Source organism: Pithys albifrons, chromosome 20 (genome assembly GCF_047495875.1).
Source record: "Pithys albifrons albifrons isolate INPA30051 chromosome 20, PitAlb_v1, whole genome shotgun sequence".
Lineage (NCBI taxonomy): Eukaryota > Metazoa > Chordata > Aves > Passeriformes > Thamnophilidae > Pithys > Pithys albifrons.
Genome location: NC_092477.1, coordinates 2,611,543 through 2,630,343, shown reverse-complemented (window position 1 = coordinate 2,630,343; position 18,801 = coordinate 2,611,543). Strand labels below are relative to the sequence as shown.

At 50.0% G+C, this 18,801-nt stretch overlaps 1 protein-coding gene across 13 annotated transcripts in view; it reads left to right on the top strand.

The window, feature by feature from the left end:
• Positions 1–18,474, top strand: part of ZNF618 (zinc finger protein 618) — a 197,346-nt gene extending 178,872 nt beyond the window's left edge. For 11 of the 13 annotated variants that reach the window (XM_071574251.1, XM_071574250.1, XM_071574244.1 and 8 more), the window contains 3 exons: positions 2,486–2,563; positions 7,875–7,976; positions 9,417–18,474. In XM_071574251.1, the coding sequence (XP_071430352.1) occupies positions 2,486–2,563; positions 7,875–7,976; positions 9,417–10,930 (1,694 nt within the window). In that variant the 3' untranslated portion in view covers positions 10,931–18,474. The remainder of the gene's footprint in view (positions 1–2,485; positions 2,564–7,874; positions 7,977–9,416) is intronic. The other 2 variants (XM_071574245.1, XM_071574243.1) reach the window with 1 other exon arrangement.
• The last annotated feature ends 327 nt before the right edge of the window (positions 18,475–18,801 follow it).

The window sequence follows — 18,801 nt, the reverse complement described above, 5'->3', positions numbered from 1 at the left end:
GAGTGCACTGAGCACACAGGGGGTTGTATGCCAGAGGGAGGAGCTTGAGGTGAAGATCTGTGGAGACCTTGTGGTTCAGAGCATGATTGATGGAGATGGGAGAACCCAGGAAAGACTGGTCTGGGGTGGAGTCAGACAAGGAGGGAGCTGGAAAGACAGCACAGGTTTCTTGTGGTAGGATAGCTGAGAATACAACAGGAAGAAGGTAAAGCAGCTCAGTGAGACAATCAGTTGAGAAGGAAATGTGAGTGAAAGAGGAGAGCAAAATGAATATGGGAAATGTGCTGCTTGGAGAGTCCTGGCTGGGTGTGAGGGATTTGCTTCCCAGTGAGATGCCCTGTAACTGAGCTTGGGAAGAGCTGTTCTGGTGGCTGCTGGAACCTCCTCCCGAGGCAGCTGTGGAGTTTGTGTTGGAGCAGAGAAGGGCCCTGGGACTGCAGAGTGAGAAGTGGCTCCCTCATCACAGCTTGCACTGGCCAAGGTCACTACAGGCACAGCCCTGCTGATGTTCAGATGGCCCATGGAGAGCTGACAGTGTCCCTGGAAGTGTGGGGTGACATCTCCAGCTGTCAGCATTCCTGAGGCCACTCAGAGGTACAGCAGGGTCCATTCTCCCCACTCTGTGTAGGGGCAGGGGCTTCAGCAGAGCTGTGGGGCAGAGACAGGGGGGTTGCTCTGTGAGCTGCCCTGGCTGCAGCATCACAGCCCTTCTGAGCTGCCAGCAGGCTCTGAGAAGTGTTTCTGCTTTCACTACATTAAGGAAATGTTGATCTGGACACTTGAAGGGGAGTCAAGTTTGAGGCCTTTCCATCTGAGCTGCATGAGCAGCAAAGAGATGGGTCTGTAACAGGTCATCTGACATTGAAATAGATATGGAAGAGGGATGGCTTGCACCTAAGTGGGCTCTTTTCCTCTCTGATAATTACAAAATAAGTCTAAACAATTAGATTGCATTGTATCTCTTAGGATATTTTGCCACAATATTTCAGCACTGATCATTTCAGCAGAAACAGCCAGTCCCTGTTAATTCCTAAGGCCTGAAATCCCCAGGTGCCACTCAGCTGTCCAAGTCTTCCCCTTTTTTCACAAACACAGTTACTTAAATCCAGTATTTCCAAACTTCCTTGCTACAGCAAAACCCAGGAGTGGCATCACAAGCAAACACCATGAATTAAAGCATTGAGCACAACCCCAGATGGACCTGGCTCTGTCATTTAAGAGGCTGTAGGTTCTGTGGGAAAGGTTTAACCTCACAGCATGTCAGTACAGCTTATACTGACTGCTCACAGTCTTCTGGATGTTTTTCCTTGCAGATTTGTGTAGCCATCAGATGAATTCTGAGGTTTGCTACCTGACAGAGATTTCTTAGAGAGTACAGCCAAGGCAGGCTTGTGCTTTCCTGTGTTTAAGGTCTTCCACCCTGGCTGCTGGTGCTTCTGCTCATTCATTGATGCAGAATATGTTTTTCCCTTTGAATGTAGATCTAGATTTCTGGAATGTTGTAGCAACAGACCCTGCTCTGTGCGTGTGCCAGGCATTTGTGTGCAAAGTTGTTTCTATGCCATTCTGCTGCTCCAACCAAAATGCCACAGTGTCAGAAGTGGCAGTGCTGGTGCAGCTGCAGGGATAGAGGCAAACTGCAATGTTACCTTATCTCAGCATTGTAGGTCGAGATCACATCTGTCAACTAATGCCCTCAACTAATACTGTTTAAAGAGGCAACTGCAAACATTTGCTATGAGGTTAATTCAGTGGAAAAACTACACTTTGAACATACTGGCTAGAACAGAGCTAAATGTGTCCTCCAGCTCACGAGGGAGCTCTGTACTGGCTCTGTCCTGACTCCAGCTCATCCATACTCCTCTGGCACATGGCTCTCCTGCTCTGCTCTCAGCCTTCCAGCACAGCCCTGGTTTCTGTGCTTCCTGCCCTCCACCTCTGCTTCCACCAGTGACCTGCTGCTGCCCAGCCCCCTGGGCTCACCAGGCCCTGTCTGCCTGCACTTGTGGGCAGCCACAAGCCCCAGCTGAGTTCCCCCATGGCACTGCTCCGTGCCCCAGCTTCTGAGCTGCAGGAGTTTTCACAATCCAGTGCTCCTTGTCTTACTCAGGAAAGGCAGCAGAGACTGGAACTTGAGAGAACTGGATGTAAAATGAATTCACCAGGCTTTGCTCACAGCCTTAAAAAGAACAGGGATATGCTTAAAGCAGCCTGAGGAAGTGGCAGTGTGCAGCCTCCCACACGTGTGCAGATCCACAGAGATCCCCACACATACCCCAGCAGGTGCTTCCCTCCAGTCCCTGTGCCATCCTGGGCCTTCTCCTGGCAGTAAGTGAAGCAGGTGGAAGGATGCCCAGCCCCAGCCTGGGCAGCAGTGACGTGCCCGAGGTCTCCCCAAGGCGCTGCCCTACAAACTGCAGTATGCACCTGTGCTGCTTCCCTGCATACTCTGTGTAATTCTTCTGAACTGATTTCTCCCAAACAGAGCCTTACACCTGTGGAGCTTGTGGAATCCAGTTCCAGTTTTATAACAATCTCCTGGAGCACATGCAGTCCCACGCAGGTAAGCCGGGCACCTGGACTCGCTGCAGGGGCAGAGTTACGCTCTGCGCTGCTGCCTGGTGCTGACCCCGCTGTGTGTCCATAGGGCTCCCTGTGCTCCCTGATCCCAGAGCCCCAGGCATTTCACCTGCAGCAAACAGGGATTCTCAAAGGCTACAGCCCAAAGGCTCAGGGGACATCCTAAATATTCCTCCTTTCCACAGGAAGAGAGGGATCGTGCCGTGCTAGCGCAGAGCACGTCACACTATTCATGGCCTTTATCCAAAGGGATCTAGAGATCCTCACTGTGTGAGCTCCTACAGCAGGTTAAATCCCTCCTCCTCCTCCTCCTCCTCCTCCTCCTCCTCCTCCCAAAGGGGTAGTTCTCATGGAAGCAAACAGACCAAAAACACTTGCAGGGCAGCAGAGCCTTTGCCCACACAAGTCCTGTCCTGTGTTTGTGTCTCCTGGAGTCCTACAAAGGACTGAAATGTGTTCTCAGAAGAATTTGCCATTTCAGCAGTTGTGTTGATTCCCCTCTCAGCTCCCTACAAAAGAAAATTCTGAGGAGTCATTCCAGTGCTTTGTTTCTAAGTCACTGTTTTTATTTTCTGTCTTGATATGTAAGAGACTATTTTAAAATTTCAAAGCCAAAGCTCTTTCAAAGACAGCATTCAGCTATTCAAAAGTGTAGAAATGGGATGTTTTTTATATTGGCAGATTTTTTCCTTTTCTTTTTCTCTTGAATAAAAATTCAAGGGAACTAACACAGGTTTAAAAACAAATGCCCTTTGACAGACCTGTGGTCTCCAGCAGGCAGCTGATCTGTTGATATGCAGGTTCCATGCAGGCCCTGAGGAAAGTGGCAAGGGGGGACAAGTGGCTTGAGAAAAAGAGTATTTTCCATTCTGTAACAATAATTCTAATACAAGTTCTTTCTTGTGTTGTGGTTTAGCTTTAGTCCTGGCTTTAATAGTGTCTCTTGAGTTCTTCATCCATGAGGTTCCTCTATCCAATTCAGTTCCTGTTGGCAAATCTTAGTGCAGGCCTTGTTGTTCAGCAGCTGATTTATTTATCATCTGTGTAATGTTACAAAGAGTCTTTTAGGGTGATTTGTTAGGAGAGGGTGTGAGTTTTGGTTTCTGTTAGGGCATGAGCTGGTTTCATGTGCAGTAGTGGCACTCCTTGTCACCCCCAGGAGTGGTGGAGCTCCGCTCAGGGCAGGGTTGCTGTCACTCTGTGGTCTTGGGCTCTGCCCTTGCTGGTTGTCCTTGGCAGCTTCTGCTGCCTCCACACTGTATCCTGACCATCCCGTTCCTGCTCTGGGCTCTGGTGCTGGAATGCAGCATTTGGAGTTACAGCTCTTGGTGACAATGAGTAGAGGAGCTGCAGAGGAGGGACAAGGTGAGGAGTCCAAGGGAGAATGGCAGCTCACAGGCAGGGGGTGAGCTGTTCAAGCCAGGGCTGCCTGCAGCTTCCTCCTTCTCTCTTCTGTACAAGTGACCCATGAAGATAGTGTGAGGGCTCCAGGGAGGTTGGGCAGGCCCTGGCACAGGTTGCCCAGAGGAGCTGTGTCTGCCTCATGCCTGGAAGTGTCCAAGGCCAGGCTGAACGGGGCTTGGAGCAACCTGGGATAGTGGAAGGTGTCCCTACCCATGGCAGGGGGTGGAATGGAATGATTTTTAAGGTCCCTTCCACTCCAAACCCATCTGTGGTTCTATCATTGTTCCTCTGTGTTGCTCTGGACACAGAACAGGGCTGGAGGGAGCAGGTGTATCTGTTATCTGACTCCTGTCCAGTCGGGTCCTGCAGAGCTGGATGAGAGGGTAAATCCCTTCTCCCCAGCTCAGGATTACTCTTGTTAAACTCTTTTCTCATCTCTCCCTGCTCTGTCCACAAGTCCCTGTCTTCTGCTTGGCTGCTTCTTCCCAAGTGTCTCACTGGTGCAGTGACAGAGAGCCTGTCCATGTCTTCTTTGAGTGTCCCCTTTGAGAGGCTGTCCCTGTGACAGCCACTGTCCCCTCCTGTGCATCTCTGCCTGTGGTGCTTGGCAGCCTGTGCTCACAGCTCTTCCTCTGGAGGGGGCACAGCCTTTCCCCGTGTGTGCACTTGGGGCAATGATGTGAAAACCATGGGCAGCGTTGTGGGTGTCTGGTTCTGGTGTTGTGCCTGAGCAGGGGACTCTGGGGATCACACAGGCCTTGCAGTTACTCTGGCAGAGCTTTGTTGCCTTCTACTCTGACAGGAGGTTGGAACCAGGTGGAGTTCAGTCTCTTCTCCCAGGTAACAAATGGCAGAACAAGAAGAAATGGCCTTGAGTTGTGCCAGGGGAGGTTCAGATTGGGTATCAGGACTTTTTTTTTTTCACTGGAATGGTTGTCAAGATTGGAACAGACTGTCCAGGGCAGTGGTGGAGTCACCATCCCTGGAAGTCTTAACAACAAACATTTCTATGTGGCACTTGAGGACATGGTTTAGTGTAGTGGTGAACATGGTGGTGGTGCTGGTTGATGTTTGGATTCCATGCCCTTATAGGCCTTTTCCACCCTAAATAATTCTGTGATTCTGTTACTCCCATACCTGAGAGCAGTGTCAGCCTGACAGCCCTGAAGTCTGGGAGGGCAGGGCCCTGGCAGTGGGCAGAGAACTGGTGGCACAGGACCCACAGGCTGGGGATGCTGCCACAGGGGCAGTTCAGCCCAGTCCATATGCCTGGCTTAAGGAATGTTTCATTTTTGGGATGCAGGGATACAAGAAACCCATCTGGGTCAAATACTCCCTCAGTTAATACGTTCAGGAGCCCAGTTTGGCTTGTTGTGTGTGATGCAAAGGGCTGATCTCCTCCAGCTGACTGTGCTGCCTGCCCTGAGCCCCTCACGAGGGACTGAGGCCAGGGAAGGTGCTGCTGGCCTGCAGGAGCCAAACCAGGGACAGACTGGCTCTGGAGTCATCCAGAGAGCTGAGCCTGGAGGCTGGAAGGTAATAAGGAGAGATTATAGCTCCATAAAGCAGCTACACAGTGAGGAGAAGCAATTAGAATGTAAATGGAGTGCTGAAAGGCAGAAATAGAACAGCAGAACACCAGGCAGAGGAATTTGTTCTGTAATTACACTGTACAATATACAGCTTTTACTCCCTTTAGAGTACTTTGTTCAGCTCGAGTGCTGCCATATAATGCCCTTCCTACAATCTGGGCCTGAAAAAATAAAGGATGACTAGGCTGAACCTGGATTAAAGGATTGGAGGCATGAAGAGAAATTAAAGAACCATGATCTGTGTAGTTCACAGACTGCCTGATAAGGAAGATGACGCTGAAATGCACAAATCTCATTAATGCCATACTGAATGCCAGCAGATATTTGTATATAATAAATCCCTTATTATTAGGAAATAGATAAAAGAGTTATGGTGAGGAAGTACAGAGGGTTTCTCCCCCTACCCATCCCTCACCAAGACAAGGAAGGCCTGAACCATGAGCAAAGTTAGTAGGCAACGTCCAGCATTTTCCTTTGCCACAAATCCACCCACAGATGTTTGGATTTGAGAACTCTGGTGACATTAGCTCCAGAGCAGTTGGTCTGGGCAGATTCTGGGGGAAAGGTGGTGTGTCATATCTGTCACTCCTGGAGCTCTTCCTGTCTCTTCCATACCTGCAAACACCAACCTGTGGCTGCTGCCCTGAGCATGGCAGTGCTCCCCATGTTCCCATCTGGACACACACAGACCTTGAGGCAGTCCCAGAGTCTGCTCTGGTCCTGTCATGTCCTGGATTGCTCCCAGGTATGGATCCAGCCTGTGCCAGTGCAGTGCCCAGACCCACTGGTGGCTGTGCAGCCTGTGGCTGTTGGTGTGCAGGTCTGTGAATGTCAGAGCTGCTCAGATGGACAGGACTTCCCAGTAAGGAGGAGAGCACTGCAGCTCCATCACATCACTGCTGCTCTCCCTTCTCTCCCAGGTCAGTGGCACACATGGAGAAGAGCAGCTTTGCCCTCTCCTGTGTGCTGATGGACAGAGCAGCCTGGCTGCAGAGCCGCATGTGCTCTGGACCCTGCTGGAACTGCAGGGGCTCAGGGCAGGAGTCACTGCACTGTGTGCTGGTGTGCCCAGACCAACCTGGACCCCCTTTATAATCAGTGGAAGGGGATTGGAAGTCATTGACTCCAGGGGAGTTCATACCACGATGGATCTTACAGTACAAGAGGATCTAGTTTTGCCTGGGTAAAAGAGTCACATTTGTGAGCCTGTTTTGCATCACTGAGTGCAAAAGAAGCCCCCAAGGGGCCACTTTGAAGAGAGGTGTCTCTAACAGATCTCCAAAATTAGGTGAGACAAGTCCAGCTGTGGTGAGCAAAGAACCTGTTTTATTTTCTTTGTGTTTAATTCCATCCTTCTATTCAGCCTGGTCATCAGTCTCTCCATCTTTCTGCTGCTTCTTCCACCTCATTTCATTGTGCACTTCAGTGTTGCTTCACAGCCTGTTTCAGAGCACCATTTCGTAGTGAAGCATCCTAAGAACTAGAAAATTTCCTCTAGAGGATGGGGAAAAGTTCTTGGGGCACGGAACAGGAAAGAACATGGATACAATAGTGCATTTACTGATCTTGTCTGCATTTCCTTGAAAGATCCCATCAGATTGGCAGTCAAAGCTGCAGCCAAAGTTACAGACATAGAAATGGGAGCACAGACACAAAGACTGGGGACAGGTGGTGTCTTTGCAGCCATAGGGTGGGATGATCTTTGGTCACACTTGGCCAGACACTTGGCTATTTGGCTTTGTGTTTGCAGTCTGAGGCAGCAGTGAGCAGCCCCAGAGGAGACTGGCCCTTGCTTTTCACAGGGAGGAAACCAGATATGAGTATTGTAATGAGACCCTCAGATCTAGAGGAGTTGAGCACAGCTTGAAAAACAGGGCAGCCACCTGCGGTGCAGGAAGAGGCAGTAAGGGAAGAGAAGGATCAGTGTCTGTTCCACCTCCTTTCATTTCAGAAACAAAATTAAACAAGTCAGACTGCACAGGGAACTGCCATTCCTCCTGGGGTGCATCTTCAGCTCATCAGGAGACATTTCTCAAGATGTGCTGATGGCATCAATGTCCCTGAAGCACAGAAAAAGCCATTTCAGCCACGTTTGTGGTTGTGAGTCCAAAGACAGTTTCTGAGGGTGCTGTGCCAGCTCACTGAAACTGCCTAGAAGCTGGAGAGTGTAGTGGCTTGTTGTCACCTTAGTTAAGGTAACCCAAAGTCAATGCTAAGCACATGGGCAGTTTCCCTTTCTTTGTGCTTTAAGCATTATTATCTTGTGCTTCTAATGCCCCTCTGTCTCTTGCCCCACAGCTGACAACGAGAACAACATTGCCTCCAGCCAGCCCAGGTCCCCTCTCCCTGTGGTTGAAGAGAAGTGGAAGCCACAGCTCCAAAGAAATAACGCCAATCACAGTACGTAGCAACTTCAGTTTCATCATGGGCTTCCCTTTCCCCTTCCAACAGTGACTCAGAGAGGGTGCAGCAGTGCTGGGCACTGCACAAGGCCCTTGTCCTGACTGAACTGCCCTTGATTTGATCCATAATTCATGTCCTACCCTGAAGAGCAGAGCACCCCTTCCCATTACAGGGACACTTGTGAGCACAAAGAACCCTGGGGAGCTGGTTGGAAAGGTTTGTGAGGAAGATGTGTTTGGGAACTCCTGGAAGAAGTTAACTTCTGATCCAAGTCAGACTTCCCAGCCTGGAGTTAAAAACTAATCCAGTCATCATGAGGCATAATCTGTCACTCCCTGTGCTGGCAGGCAGCTGCTGTCTGGCTTTGTCCCCAGGGAGCTTCACCATGGGAAAAGGAAAAACACAGCCCAGGGGAAAGGAGTTGCAAAGCACCTGAGCTGAGCAGCCAGTGGGAAGAGGGATACAAGTCCGTGGTGCTTTGGGGTTCTGATATGACCAAAAATGACATTCCCATTGTTTGAAATCAGGGTTGTTGGAGGTCAGAGTTAAAAATGGGGACTTGGGTTTCAGCACTGTTTGAGATGGTGGAAGATGTCGGATGTTTCACTGGAGCAACTACTCTTAAAATACTCTTAAACTGTCTCAAATCAAAGGCACAAATCACAGCAATGCAAACATGTTCTCCTATGGAGACAGGCTGGGAGAGCTGGAGGTGTCCAGCCTGGAAAAAAAAGGGCTCCAGGGAGAACTTAGAGCTCCTTCCTGTGCCTAAAGGGGCTCCAAGAGAGCTGGAGAGGGACTTTGGGTGAGGACCTGGAGAGACAGGACAAGGGGCAATGGCTTCCCACTGCCAGAGGGCAGGGATAGATGGGATATTGGGAAGGAATTCTTCCCTGGGAGGGTGGGGAGGCCCAGGCCAGGTTGGACCAGGACTTGGAGCAACCTGGGATAGTGGAAGGTGTCCCTCTCTAAGGCAGGGGGTGGAACAACATGGTATTTAAGGTCCCTTCCAACCCCAACCAGTCTGTGATTCTATGTCCATTTTTCCATCTGGGCTAAGCTGTGACCATCTGCCTATAGACATGGATAGCAAAGAGCACACCTGATTATAGTTTACCTGGGCAGTTCCTCAGAGAAGAGCAGAGATGCCATCAGGTGAGGTACTGGATTAGGGGCAGTGTGTGCTCTGTCTCTGTCCCCACACCAGGAACATCATGCAGATAAACATCTTGCTGCTCTGAGCAAGATCTGTCCCTGCAGCTTCCTTGTCCAGAAACCCTGGGGAAGAAGTCCAGGGCTGGACATGTCTTTTCCATCATCTGGGCATGTTCCACCTCTTTGGAGTCTCTGAGGGTTGTTTTGTGACTTCCTCCTCTCTGCTGTTGCAGAGGAGCAGTGCTCATATGGTGCTTTCTCTCCCCTCGTGTTTCCCTGCAGCCTCCGCGAGCGGTTCCGTGGGGAACAGCGCGATCCCGGAGAAGGAGCGGCAGAACATTGCCGAGCGGCTGCTGCGGGTGATGTGCACGGACCTGGGCGTGCTCAGCGTGGTGAGCGGCAAGGAGTTCATCAAGCTGGCACAGACCCTGGTGGACAGCGGGGCTCGCTATGGTGCCTTCTCCGTCACTGAGATCCTGGGCAACTTCAACACACTGGCTCTGAAGCACTTGCCTCGCATGTACAACCAGGTGAAGGTGAAGGTCACCTGCGCCCTGGGCAGCAACGCCTGCCTGGGCATCGGGGTCACCTGCCACTCGCAGAGCGTCGGCCCCGACTCCTGCTACATCCTGACAGCCTACCAGGTGGAGGGCAACCACATCAAGAGTTACGTCCTGGGAATTAAGGGTGTAGACATTCGAGACAACGGTGATTTTATCCACCACTGGGTACAGAATGTGCTGTCGGAGTTTGTCATGTCGGAGATCAGGACGGTGTATGTCACAGACTGCAAAGTGAACTCCTCTGCGTTCTCCAAGGCGGGCATGTGCCTGCGCTGCTCGGCCTGTGCCTTGAACTCGGTGGTGCAGAGTGTGCTCAACAAGCGAACGCTACAGGCTCGCAACATGCACGAGGTGATCGAGCTCCTGAATGTCTGTGAAGACCTGGCGGGATCCACGGGCCTCTCCAAGGAGACCTTTGGCTCCCTGGAGGAGACCTCTCCCCCGCCCTGCTGGAACTCGGTCACCGACTCCCTCCTGCTCGTCCACGAGCGCTACGAGCAGATCTGCGAGTTCTACAGCAGGGCCAAGAAGATGAACCTCATCCAAAACCTGAACAAGCACCTGCTCAGCAACCTGGCAGCCATCCTGGCCCCGGTGAAACAGGCTGTGATCGAGCTGAGCAACGAGAGCAGGCCCACCCTGCAGCTGGTGCTGCCCACCTACGTCAAACTGGAGAAACTGTTCACTTCCAAAGCTAACGATGCTGGCGTGGTCAGCAAACTCTGTCACCTCTTCTTGGAGGCGCTGAAGGAGAACTTCAAGGTTCACTCGGCACACAAGGTAGCCATGATCTTAGACCCTCAGCAGAAGCTGCGGCCCGTCCCACCCTACCAGCATGAGGAGATCATTGGCAAGGTCTGCGAGTTGATCAATGAGGTGAAAGAGTCCTGGGCAGAAGAAACAGAGTTTGAACCTTCAACCAAGAAGCCTCGTGCAGCAGGGGAAGCCACAGCAGCTCAGGAAGAAGATTGGTTTGGGAAAAATGAAGTGTATGATTATTTGCAAGAACCTCTCTTCCAGGCCACCCCTGACCTGTTTCAGTACTGGTCGTGTGTTACCCAAAAGCATACAAAACTAGCCAAGCTGGCCTTTTGGCTCTTAGCAGTGCCTGCTGTGGGTGCCAGGAGCGAATGTGTAAATATGTGTGAGCAGGCACTCTTGATCAAAAGGAGACGACTACTCAGTCCAGAAGACATGAACAAACTCATGTTTTTGAAGTCCAACATGCTTTAAGACTGTCTGTTAATTAAAACAAAACTTTAAAACACTGTTCCAAACAAAGAAGAAGAATTTTAAGTTCTAAACACTGTGGACCTCATTATGAATGCCCCTGGAAACCAAGTGCTTTTTATATATATATAAAAATATAAATATATATAAAATTAAGTTTGAAAGGAAAGCTGAGCACGGGAGAGAGACAGCCCTCTGCCAGGAACGTGCTGCTTTCCATAGATAGTGTGTGGACTTGACAGACTTTCTAATGTTTTCAAGTGGGCAGACGAATGGGAGGCTGATGTTCTAAAGTCTTCAGGCAGCTGAGATCTAAAGTGACTTGAAGTTTCTTTTGTTTCTCCTCCACCCCACCTTTCCTCTTGTCCCCTGGGCCATCTTGCCATGGATAATCAGACTCCATTCAACAGGCCAGTTCTGCACTGGGCTTTGCTCCTTTGAATAACTGTACACCTTGAGGGCACTTGGCTGAGGCCTTTCTGGCACCTGGTGCACACATCAGGGCAGCTGTGTTCTACCAGCACCAGGCCCCAGAGAAAGCAGGGAGGGAGACTTGATGGTTTTGGGCTTTAATTTTATTTTCAGCCTTTACATACAATATTTTTTTCAAAAAAGCAAAGTTACTCTTCTCTCTTCTGTCTCCACTCCCAGTTTTGACTTTAACATGGTAGCTGGTGATTATAAATTTGATTTCAAACTAAGAGCTCATGGCAGAAAATGTTTGTAATTGTCAAGTTTCCTGACTTTATTTGTCTACAGCAGAACTTCTTTCCTCAGCTCCTGGTGTTGATAAGTTTTTCTGTGAATATTGTACATCAGGCATTCTCAGACTTGTTCTAGAGCAGCCGATTTGCAATTAAATAGTATCCTTATGGGAACCACAGCAGTCATTTATGTGGAAAAGCCTAGAAACCAGGAAAAGGCAGTGGTGACAGCACAGATGGCTGTGGGCCACTAGTGAGCTTGTCAGGTCTGCCAGAGAACCCTTGCACCTGAACTTTTTTGTTAAAAAGTGTCTCACAGACAAACCAGCCTTCCCAAAGCCAAGGACAAACCAAGGTGTATGATTTTTCAGGGGAACAAAGGACATCAGTTTTGTCAGACTGGGGTTTGAAGGAAGCTTAAAGAAGTGCATGGGCTCAAAGATCCTTCTGAATGTAAGTGCTCCTGATTGAGTGCAAAGAATATCTTCCCATTTTTATTTGGAACGGTTTCCTCTAGTGGCACGAATGTCTTTTTGATACCTACAGTGCATTACACTACTTGTTCTTTTGCTGACTGGTTCTGGCTGGGAAGGCTACAGGCCCCAAAATGTTCTCCCTTACTGGCTCAATTGGAGATGATCAGAACCCAGACCCACCTCAGTCACTCTGCTGTCCCCCGAGGCCAGTGCTCTGTGGTGTTCCCTGCCTGCAGGCACAGCTCCTGGATCTCTCTCAGGTTTGGTGCCTCTTGGACTATTCCCAGCCTCTGGTGCCAAACTGTTTTTCACTACTGGGATTTATATCCTGGAGGGAAATGGAAGCAAATTGTGATTTTTTGCAGTAGTCTCTCCTGCTTCCAGGAGCATGCTCTGGAGTTGCAGTGCCAGTGGCACAGAAGGGTCTGGAGGAGGGACTGGCTCAGCTGGAGCCCCTCAGCAGCACGAGGTGTTTGCTGATGGCTGACAGTGCAGGGGGACACTGGGGGCCCTCTTTGACGTGCTGCTGTTGTTCAAATGTTAAACCAAGATCCCACCTGCCCATCTCTGGCTGAAAGAGAAGTTGCACCTTCCAAGACATGAGAAATAGCAAACCAAATCTCTCAGGCTTTGTGTGCAGATGCCTTGAACCTCACAGGCACTGACAGCTGCACTGGCACAGGACTCAGGGGCACAGTTTGGGTGCTGGAACCTTCCCCAGGTCAGGGTCACTGAGGATAGCTCTTGGCACCCAACTGTCTTCCATTGGCTTGAGTCTGAGTTGACTTTTCAGCACTGTTACTGGCATCAGGGCAGAACCAGGTGTCTTCTAAATGTTAAGTCTTGCCTGTGGACAGCACACAGTCTGCCACCCCCCTGCCAGCTGCAGGGGTAGCAACACGTGAAGAGGAGCTGCCAAGGCAAAGGCACCTGAGCATCTGATTTCCCTGGCAGTGGCTGATGGAAGTGTTGGTGGTAGGGCCACCTTTCTTTCTTGCTGGCTTTCTTCTCTCCTGTACAACTCCTGCCCACCCAGCCACCAGCTGGGCCTGTGGTAACAGAGCTGTTTGCACTTGCAGGGCAGGAGGAGCCTGTATCAGACAACAATAAAGTGTCAAACAGAGTCCCTAAGTGTGCCAGTCACAGTGCTGGGTGTGCTGCTGGGCCCACTCAGCAGCAGGGCAATGTGGCTGGAGGAGGACTGCAAAGCAGCTTGGCTTTGGAGGCACAGACTGTACCCCACAGCTCAGCTGATGGCACAAGGACCAGGAGTTGTAGTTCTTTCTCTTGAATGGCACGTTCCACCTTTTTGCATGGCTCATCTGACCCTGGGAGCTCCCAGGCTCTCGAGGCTCAGAGGAATGTGCAAAGCCCTTGCACTCCTTTGGAAAGGCAGCTCCAACCCCAACACTCCTTTGCAAGGGGCAGAGCAATGACTTCTGTGGAATTTGCCAACTTGGGCTCACTGTGCTGTCCCTCTGTGAGGCACTGGGGGTGGGAAGCAGGCAAGGCAGAGTTGGCACAGGTGTAAAGCTCTGGCATTGAGAATGGAGTAAATTGCAGTTGTTTGTGCCCAGTGGTGGGCAGGGCTGTGGCTGCACAGCCACCCTGACCTCCCAGCCCATCTCTCCTTTCCCTCACACTGTGGTTTTGGCACCAGACTTAGAGTTCTCTTGCTGTGCTGACCAAAGAGAGAGATGGACTGGCCCTCTCCCCCATCCCAATAACTGTCCCCTCCAAGGCAACTTGGGTTGTAGTTGCACTAATGATGGATGTTAAGCAAACATGCTGTGATGTCGGGTAGATGTGATTCTCCCAAAGACCTAAAAACTCAACTTAGCTGAAAAAGCAAGATAAAAACTAGGGCCTGAATTGGAGCCATCTTCTCCAGGACTCAGAGTAAGAAGCTGCTGCTTTTCATGACTCCTAAGCGTGGTTACAGGGTGTTCAGCTCAGAGGAGCTGTTCGTGCTATGTCTGCTCCCAGGCTCCCTTTTGTCTGCGACACTTGGGCTTCACTAAAAGCAGAGAAGCACATCTCTAGCACAGGTATTTACCCTAAATGCCAGGCTTTTGCTGCTGTTCTTCCCTCCCTCTTTGAGGTTTGGATTCACATTCTAGGGAGCAAAATTACTTCACCAAGGTCTGAATTTTGGAAGTTCTTCTTTGCCAGGTTGCCCCAACCCAAACTGCCCTGTTCCTGTTCTGTGGTGGTGCTGTGGAGCAGCACATGCTGGAGGGAGCACTGCCCATCCTGGGGTGGGAGGCTGTAGAGTGGAGACTGAGTTTGGCCACAGCTGTCATGAGATACTGCTCCCTCTGAGCTGGGAGAAGTCCCCAGAATTGGGATCATCCTCTGGTAGGTCATGTTGGGAATTTGCCTTCTGCTTGTTGGTTTCCTTTACTCACACCTGAGAAATGTGTTGGGATACAGAACTGGGGGTGTGTCCTCCAGGCATTCAGTTGTTCCTTCTGCCAACTCTGGGCCAGACCTTGCAGCCTTCTCCTTCTGACTTCACAGCTGGCTTTGGAAGGGTTCTGACCTTCAAGGTGGGGGACAAGCACCAGCAGATGAACTGTAAGAGTGAAGGGCCTTCCAGTCCTGTCTGAAGATCCTTGTTACTAGAAGACTGATAGTGGGGTGCAGGGTCAGAGCTCTTCAGGAGGTTGTTTCTGTGTGAGTGGAGCAGCCAGAGGGTCAGGAGAACATGGAGCCTGAATTTGTCTCCTGTGTCTGTCCCCTCCTCATGTCTCCAGGAATAGGCAGTAGTTGTGGTCTGGCTTGCAGGGTGGGCTTTGGTGTCTTGGACCTGGGTGAGGTTCAGGTGGAAGTGAACTTTCCTTTCTGTCCAAGCTCTCTGTCTGTGCTGAGGGAGCTGCTTTGGGTGTATCTGAACTAGTGCAATCTGGAAAACTTCCTGTGAAATCCAGCAGTGGGCTCAGGTTTTGTATAATTCAGTTGTTTGTTCATGGCTGTTTAAACCAGTTTAACCTTGAGCTAAACTGGTTTAAGCATCCACATGAACCACCTGCACTGGTTTGTCTGCACTTGCTGGGCAGAGAACACGTCCAGCAGCAGCTCAGGGAGTCATGACCCTTTTGTGAATTTTGCAAATGAATTTGCAGCAGATGCTCTCAAGGCTTGGGAATGACTTAAAATAGCAGGGAGACACTTCTGGAAATGGCTTGAGCTCTAGAGGTGAGCTCAGCTGGTGCTAATAATGCCAAGGTCACGGGTTTGAGCCCCATACAGACCATTCACTTGAGAGCTGGACTTGATCATCCTCGTGGGTCGCTTCCAACTCAGAATCCTCAGAACATTCTGTGACTCTAAATGGTGGGGTTGGAGCTCACAGTATTCAGTGAGATGGCTCAGGGGGTGGGATGTTTTTTCTCCAGTTGTCTGCAATAACCCAGAAGGTTTAGCATGGGAAGAAATTACCACAAATGTTCATGTTGGTGGCAGAGTCTGCTCAGCTTCACCCAGTCTGAGGGGCCAGTCCCACTCTGGACCCCACAGCAGCCACAGGAGCCTGGACTGGGCCATCTGCTGCTCTAGGCAGCACCAAGTTGCTGAGGAATCAAAGGACACTAAAAGAGCAGTCAGAAAGTTACTCCAAGGCTTGGAGTTCTTCTCTGTGCTAAGGAAAGGCTCAGATCACTCATGGCACCTCTCTGGCTGAGGGAGAGGAGAGGAGCTCCTGTGAGCATTCACATAGAAAGGGACAAATTGTTCCCTATGGAGTAATTAGGAATAAAGGGATGAAAATAAACAAAAAGACACTAAAGGCAGATTCTGGGAAGCCTCTTCAGGGAGGAGAAATCTGTTCATCTGGGAGGAGTTTCTTTTAGGGGAATACTTTTTGAGTCCTGTCACTGAAAGTAAGGCTGCAAAGCTCCTGGAGTTCATTCTGTGGGGCACGAGGCTGCTCTGGACCTTGCTGAGAGAAAAGGGACTGGGTGTAGGGGTGGGAAATGTCAGTCCTGCCCCAAAGGTCCAGGAGGATTCACAGGGCATCTTCCTCCCCATCCTCCCACTCCTCACTGGCACCAAACCCTTCCCAGCACTCCAGTGTACCCATCAGCCGGGAGGGAGCTGGCAGAGGGAAACGCCAGCTGAGGGGCAAGTGTCCTGTCAGCCCTTACACTGCCGAGGTGGAGAATCAGGCTGGGGGAGAGTGTCCAATATTTTGCTGCTTCTGCTGTGCATTTTCTGTGCTGCTCCATGATCTTGAATCTGTGGGATCCGTTGGGAATGCCCAGAGCCATCGGCTGAGCCCCAGGGCCCATATCAGGTATCTCTGAACTGTCTCTCCGTAGCAATAAGAACTTCCTGTTCCTGGGGCGTGGGGTCTGTCCCTGTGCCACAGGCCACCGTCTGCCTGGGCCTTCTGGAGGTGTCACTGAGCAAACTAAAGCCCAGCTCTGCTGGAACAGGCTCTCAGGCCTGGGGGAGAGTCTGCCTATGCTAGGCCAGAAATGGTGAACCAATGACAGTGGGTTGCCCTGAAATTTAATTTTATGTAGTGGATGTTTGCGTGATTTCTGTTTCATTTTGGTTTGGCTGCTTAGTTGGGTTTTCACTCCTGCTGTTAAGAGTCCTTTGTTTATAACTTGAGGGAAGAGTTTTGCTCACACAGGCAGTGGCATATCCATAGACCCTTGGGGGTTCCTGATCTGTAGGCAGCTGACTTGGAATTTTTTAGGTTATCTTCTGAAATGAGTTTCTAAATGGCACAACATCAGCCAGTGGCTGACAGGATGTTCTCCCCCTGTCCTGTGGCATTGCTGACAGGGGGACTGGAGGAGCAGCTCGGCCTTAACGAGGGGAGTGTTTTAGGGTGGAGTCGATGAGCACAGACACGTCCAACCCTTGATTTTTACTACCAAAGTTCCTTAAAAAGACACTTCCAGCCTCATCGGCCTTGAATCCTTGTTCTTATCTCTCAAGGGTTCTCATGGTGGTCTTTGCAGTGTCTGTGCATAGGGTGGGATCATTTTCTCCTGTGAGCCAGGGAGGGGAGGAGGGATTATTTTTCCCCCTGCTGTCTATGGAGAAGGACCTTTCCACTCAAGGAAGGAGGGATGTATTCTGGAAGGAGCAACAGTCTGTTTTCCATGGTCCCTTGAAATTTACTGGGACTTCAATTTTTTTGTTAATTCTTTGAAAGGAAAACTGGTAGTGGATGAACTGAAGCCTTGGTGGCAGGTCCAGGAGGGGCACACCCTGCCCAGGCTGTGAGGATTGTGGTCCACGCCGTGGCCAGACAGTGCCAAGGGGACGAACGCAGCCGTGAGGGATCCTGTTTGCAGCCAGTCTGAAAGAGAAGCTGTTCCTTTTTCCCAAACCTCCTCTGGGGGGCTGAATTCTCGTTGTTCCATCAAGCAAAGATTAAGGTTCTCCTGTCCCTCCTGCCTCCCTCCCTCAGTAACTCGTGTGCATTTCCCTCCTTTCTGTAGATGCAGATGTTCTTTCTAGGCAATACCACAGACGCGCCGCGAGCGCACTCATGGCATCTTAAAAAAGACAAAAAAAATAATACAAAAAATATACAAAAAATATCTTTTTTAGGCCAGAGTTTTCTACAGGTATTAATGAATATTTTTCTTAATCCTTATAAGTTTTATGTGTTTAGTATTTCTTAATACCGGTAGCATTAATTTATACTTTTGTAGCAACACAATATTTTTATAAACCGCCACCGCTGGCTTTGTCTTCATACCGGGAACCGTCGGGCGCTGCCCCGCGCTGTACCATGTACTATATTTAAAAGGTTATCTAATGTCACACTTGCTGTGTTAATAAACAAAACAAAACCTGTTTGAAGTCTCATGTATTGTTGGTGTGGATCAAATGACTCACTAGAGAGCAATATTGCACGGGGTTGAGTTGCTGATTTTCATTGTGATATATGAACGCTTGAGGCCAACTCAAGTTCTGAGGTTTTTCTTTTTCTTTTTAGGATTTTGTTTTGGTTTTGGTTTGGTTTTTTTTTTTTTTACAGCTAAATAAATTTCAGTGCTGTTTGAAACTTAGACTGACGTCAAATGAAAAGGATTATTAAATAAAAAAAAAAACAAGGTGTTTAAATGTTGCTGTTTTTACAAGTCTGTTGCTGTCTGAATGGAAATATTCCCCAAGAGGGGAGGAATAGTTCCACTTGGCTTCCAAAGGGGCCGAGCACTCCAGGCCAGAGCTCGGCTGTTTGGAAATACCTTAGAGACATGTTCCTGCAACATTCTTTTCAGCGTTGATGCCAAGGCAGAAGACAAACTGTAACTGTAAGAAAGCATCCGTTGCTTGAGGATTTTCATGTCAGTGTTGTATTTATGGTTTTACAATAAAACAACCTTTAGGAAAAAGAGAAGTGTCTGGGCTTTTCTGTTTTTCAAGCATTCTGACTGGGATGTTCTCCAGGGCTGATGTCCTGCTGTGAGGGAAAACATCTGTGGAAGTGACCTGGATCCCAGCAGTGGTTTCTGGTGGATCTCAAAGGATCATGAAGTGGTTTGGGTTGGAAGGGACCTTAAAACTCATTTCATCCCACCCCCTGCCCTGGGCAGGGACACCTTCCACTATCCCAGGTTGCTCCAAGCCCTGTCCAACCTGGCCTTGGACACTTCCAGGGATGGGGCAGCCACAGCTTCTCTGGGCACCTGTGCCAGGGCCTGCCCACCCTCTGAGGGTGGAATTT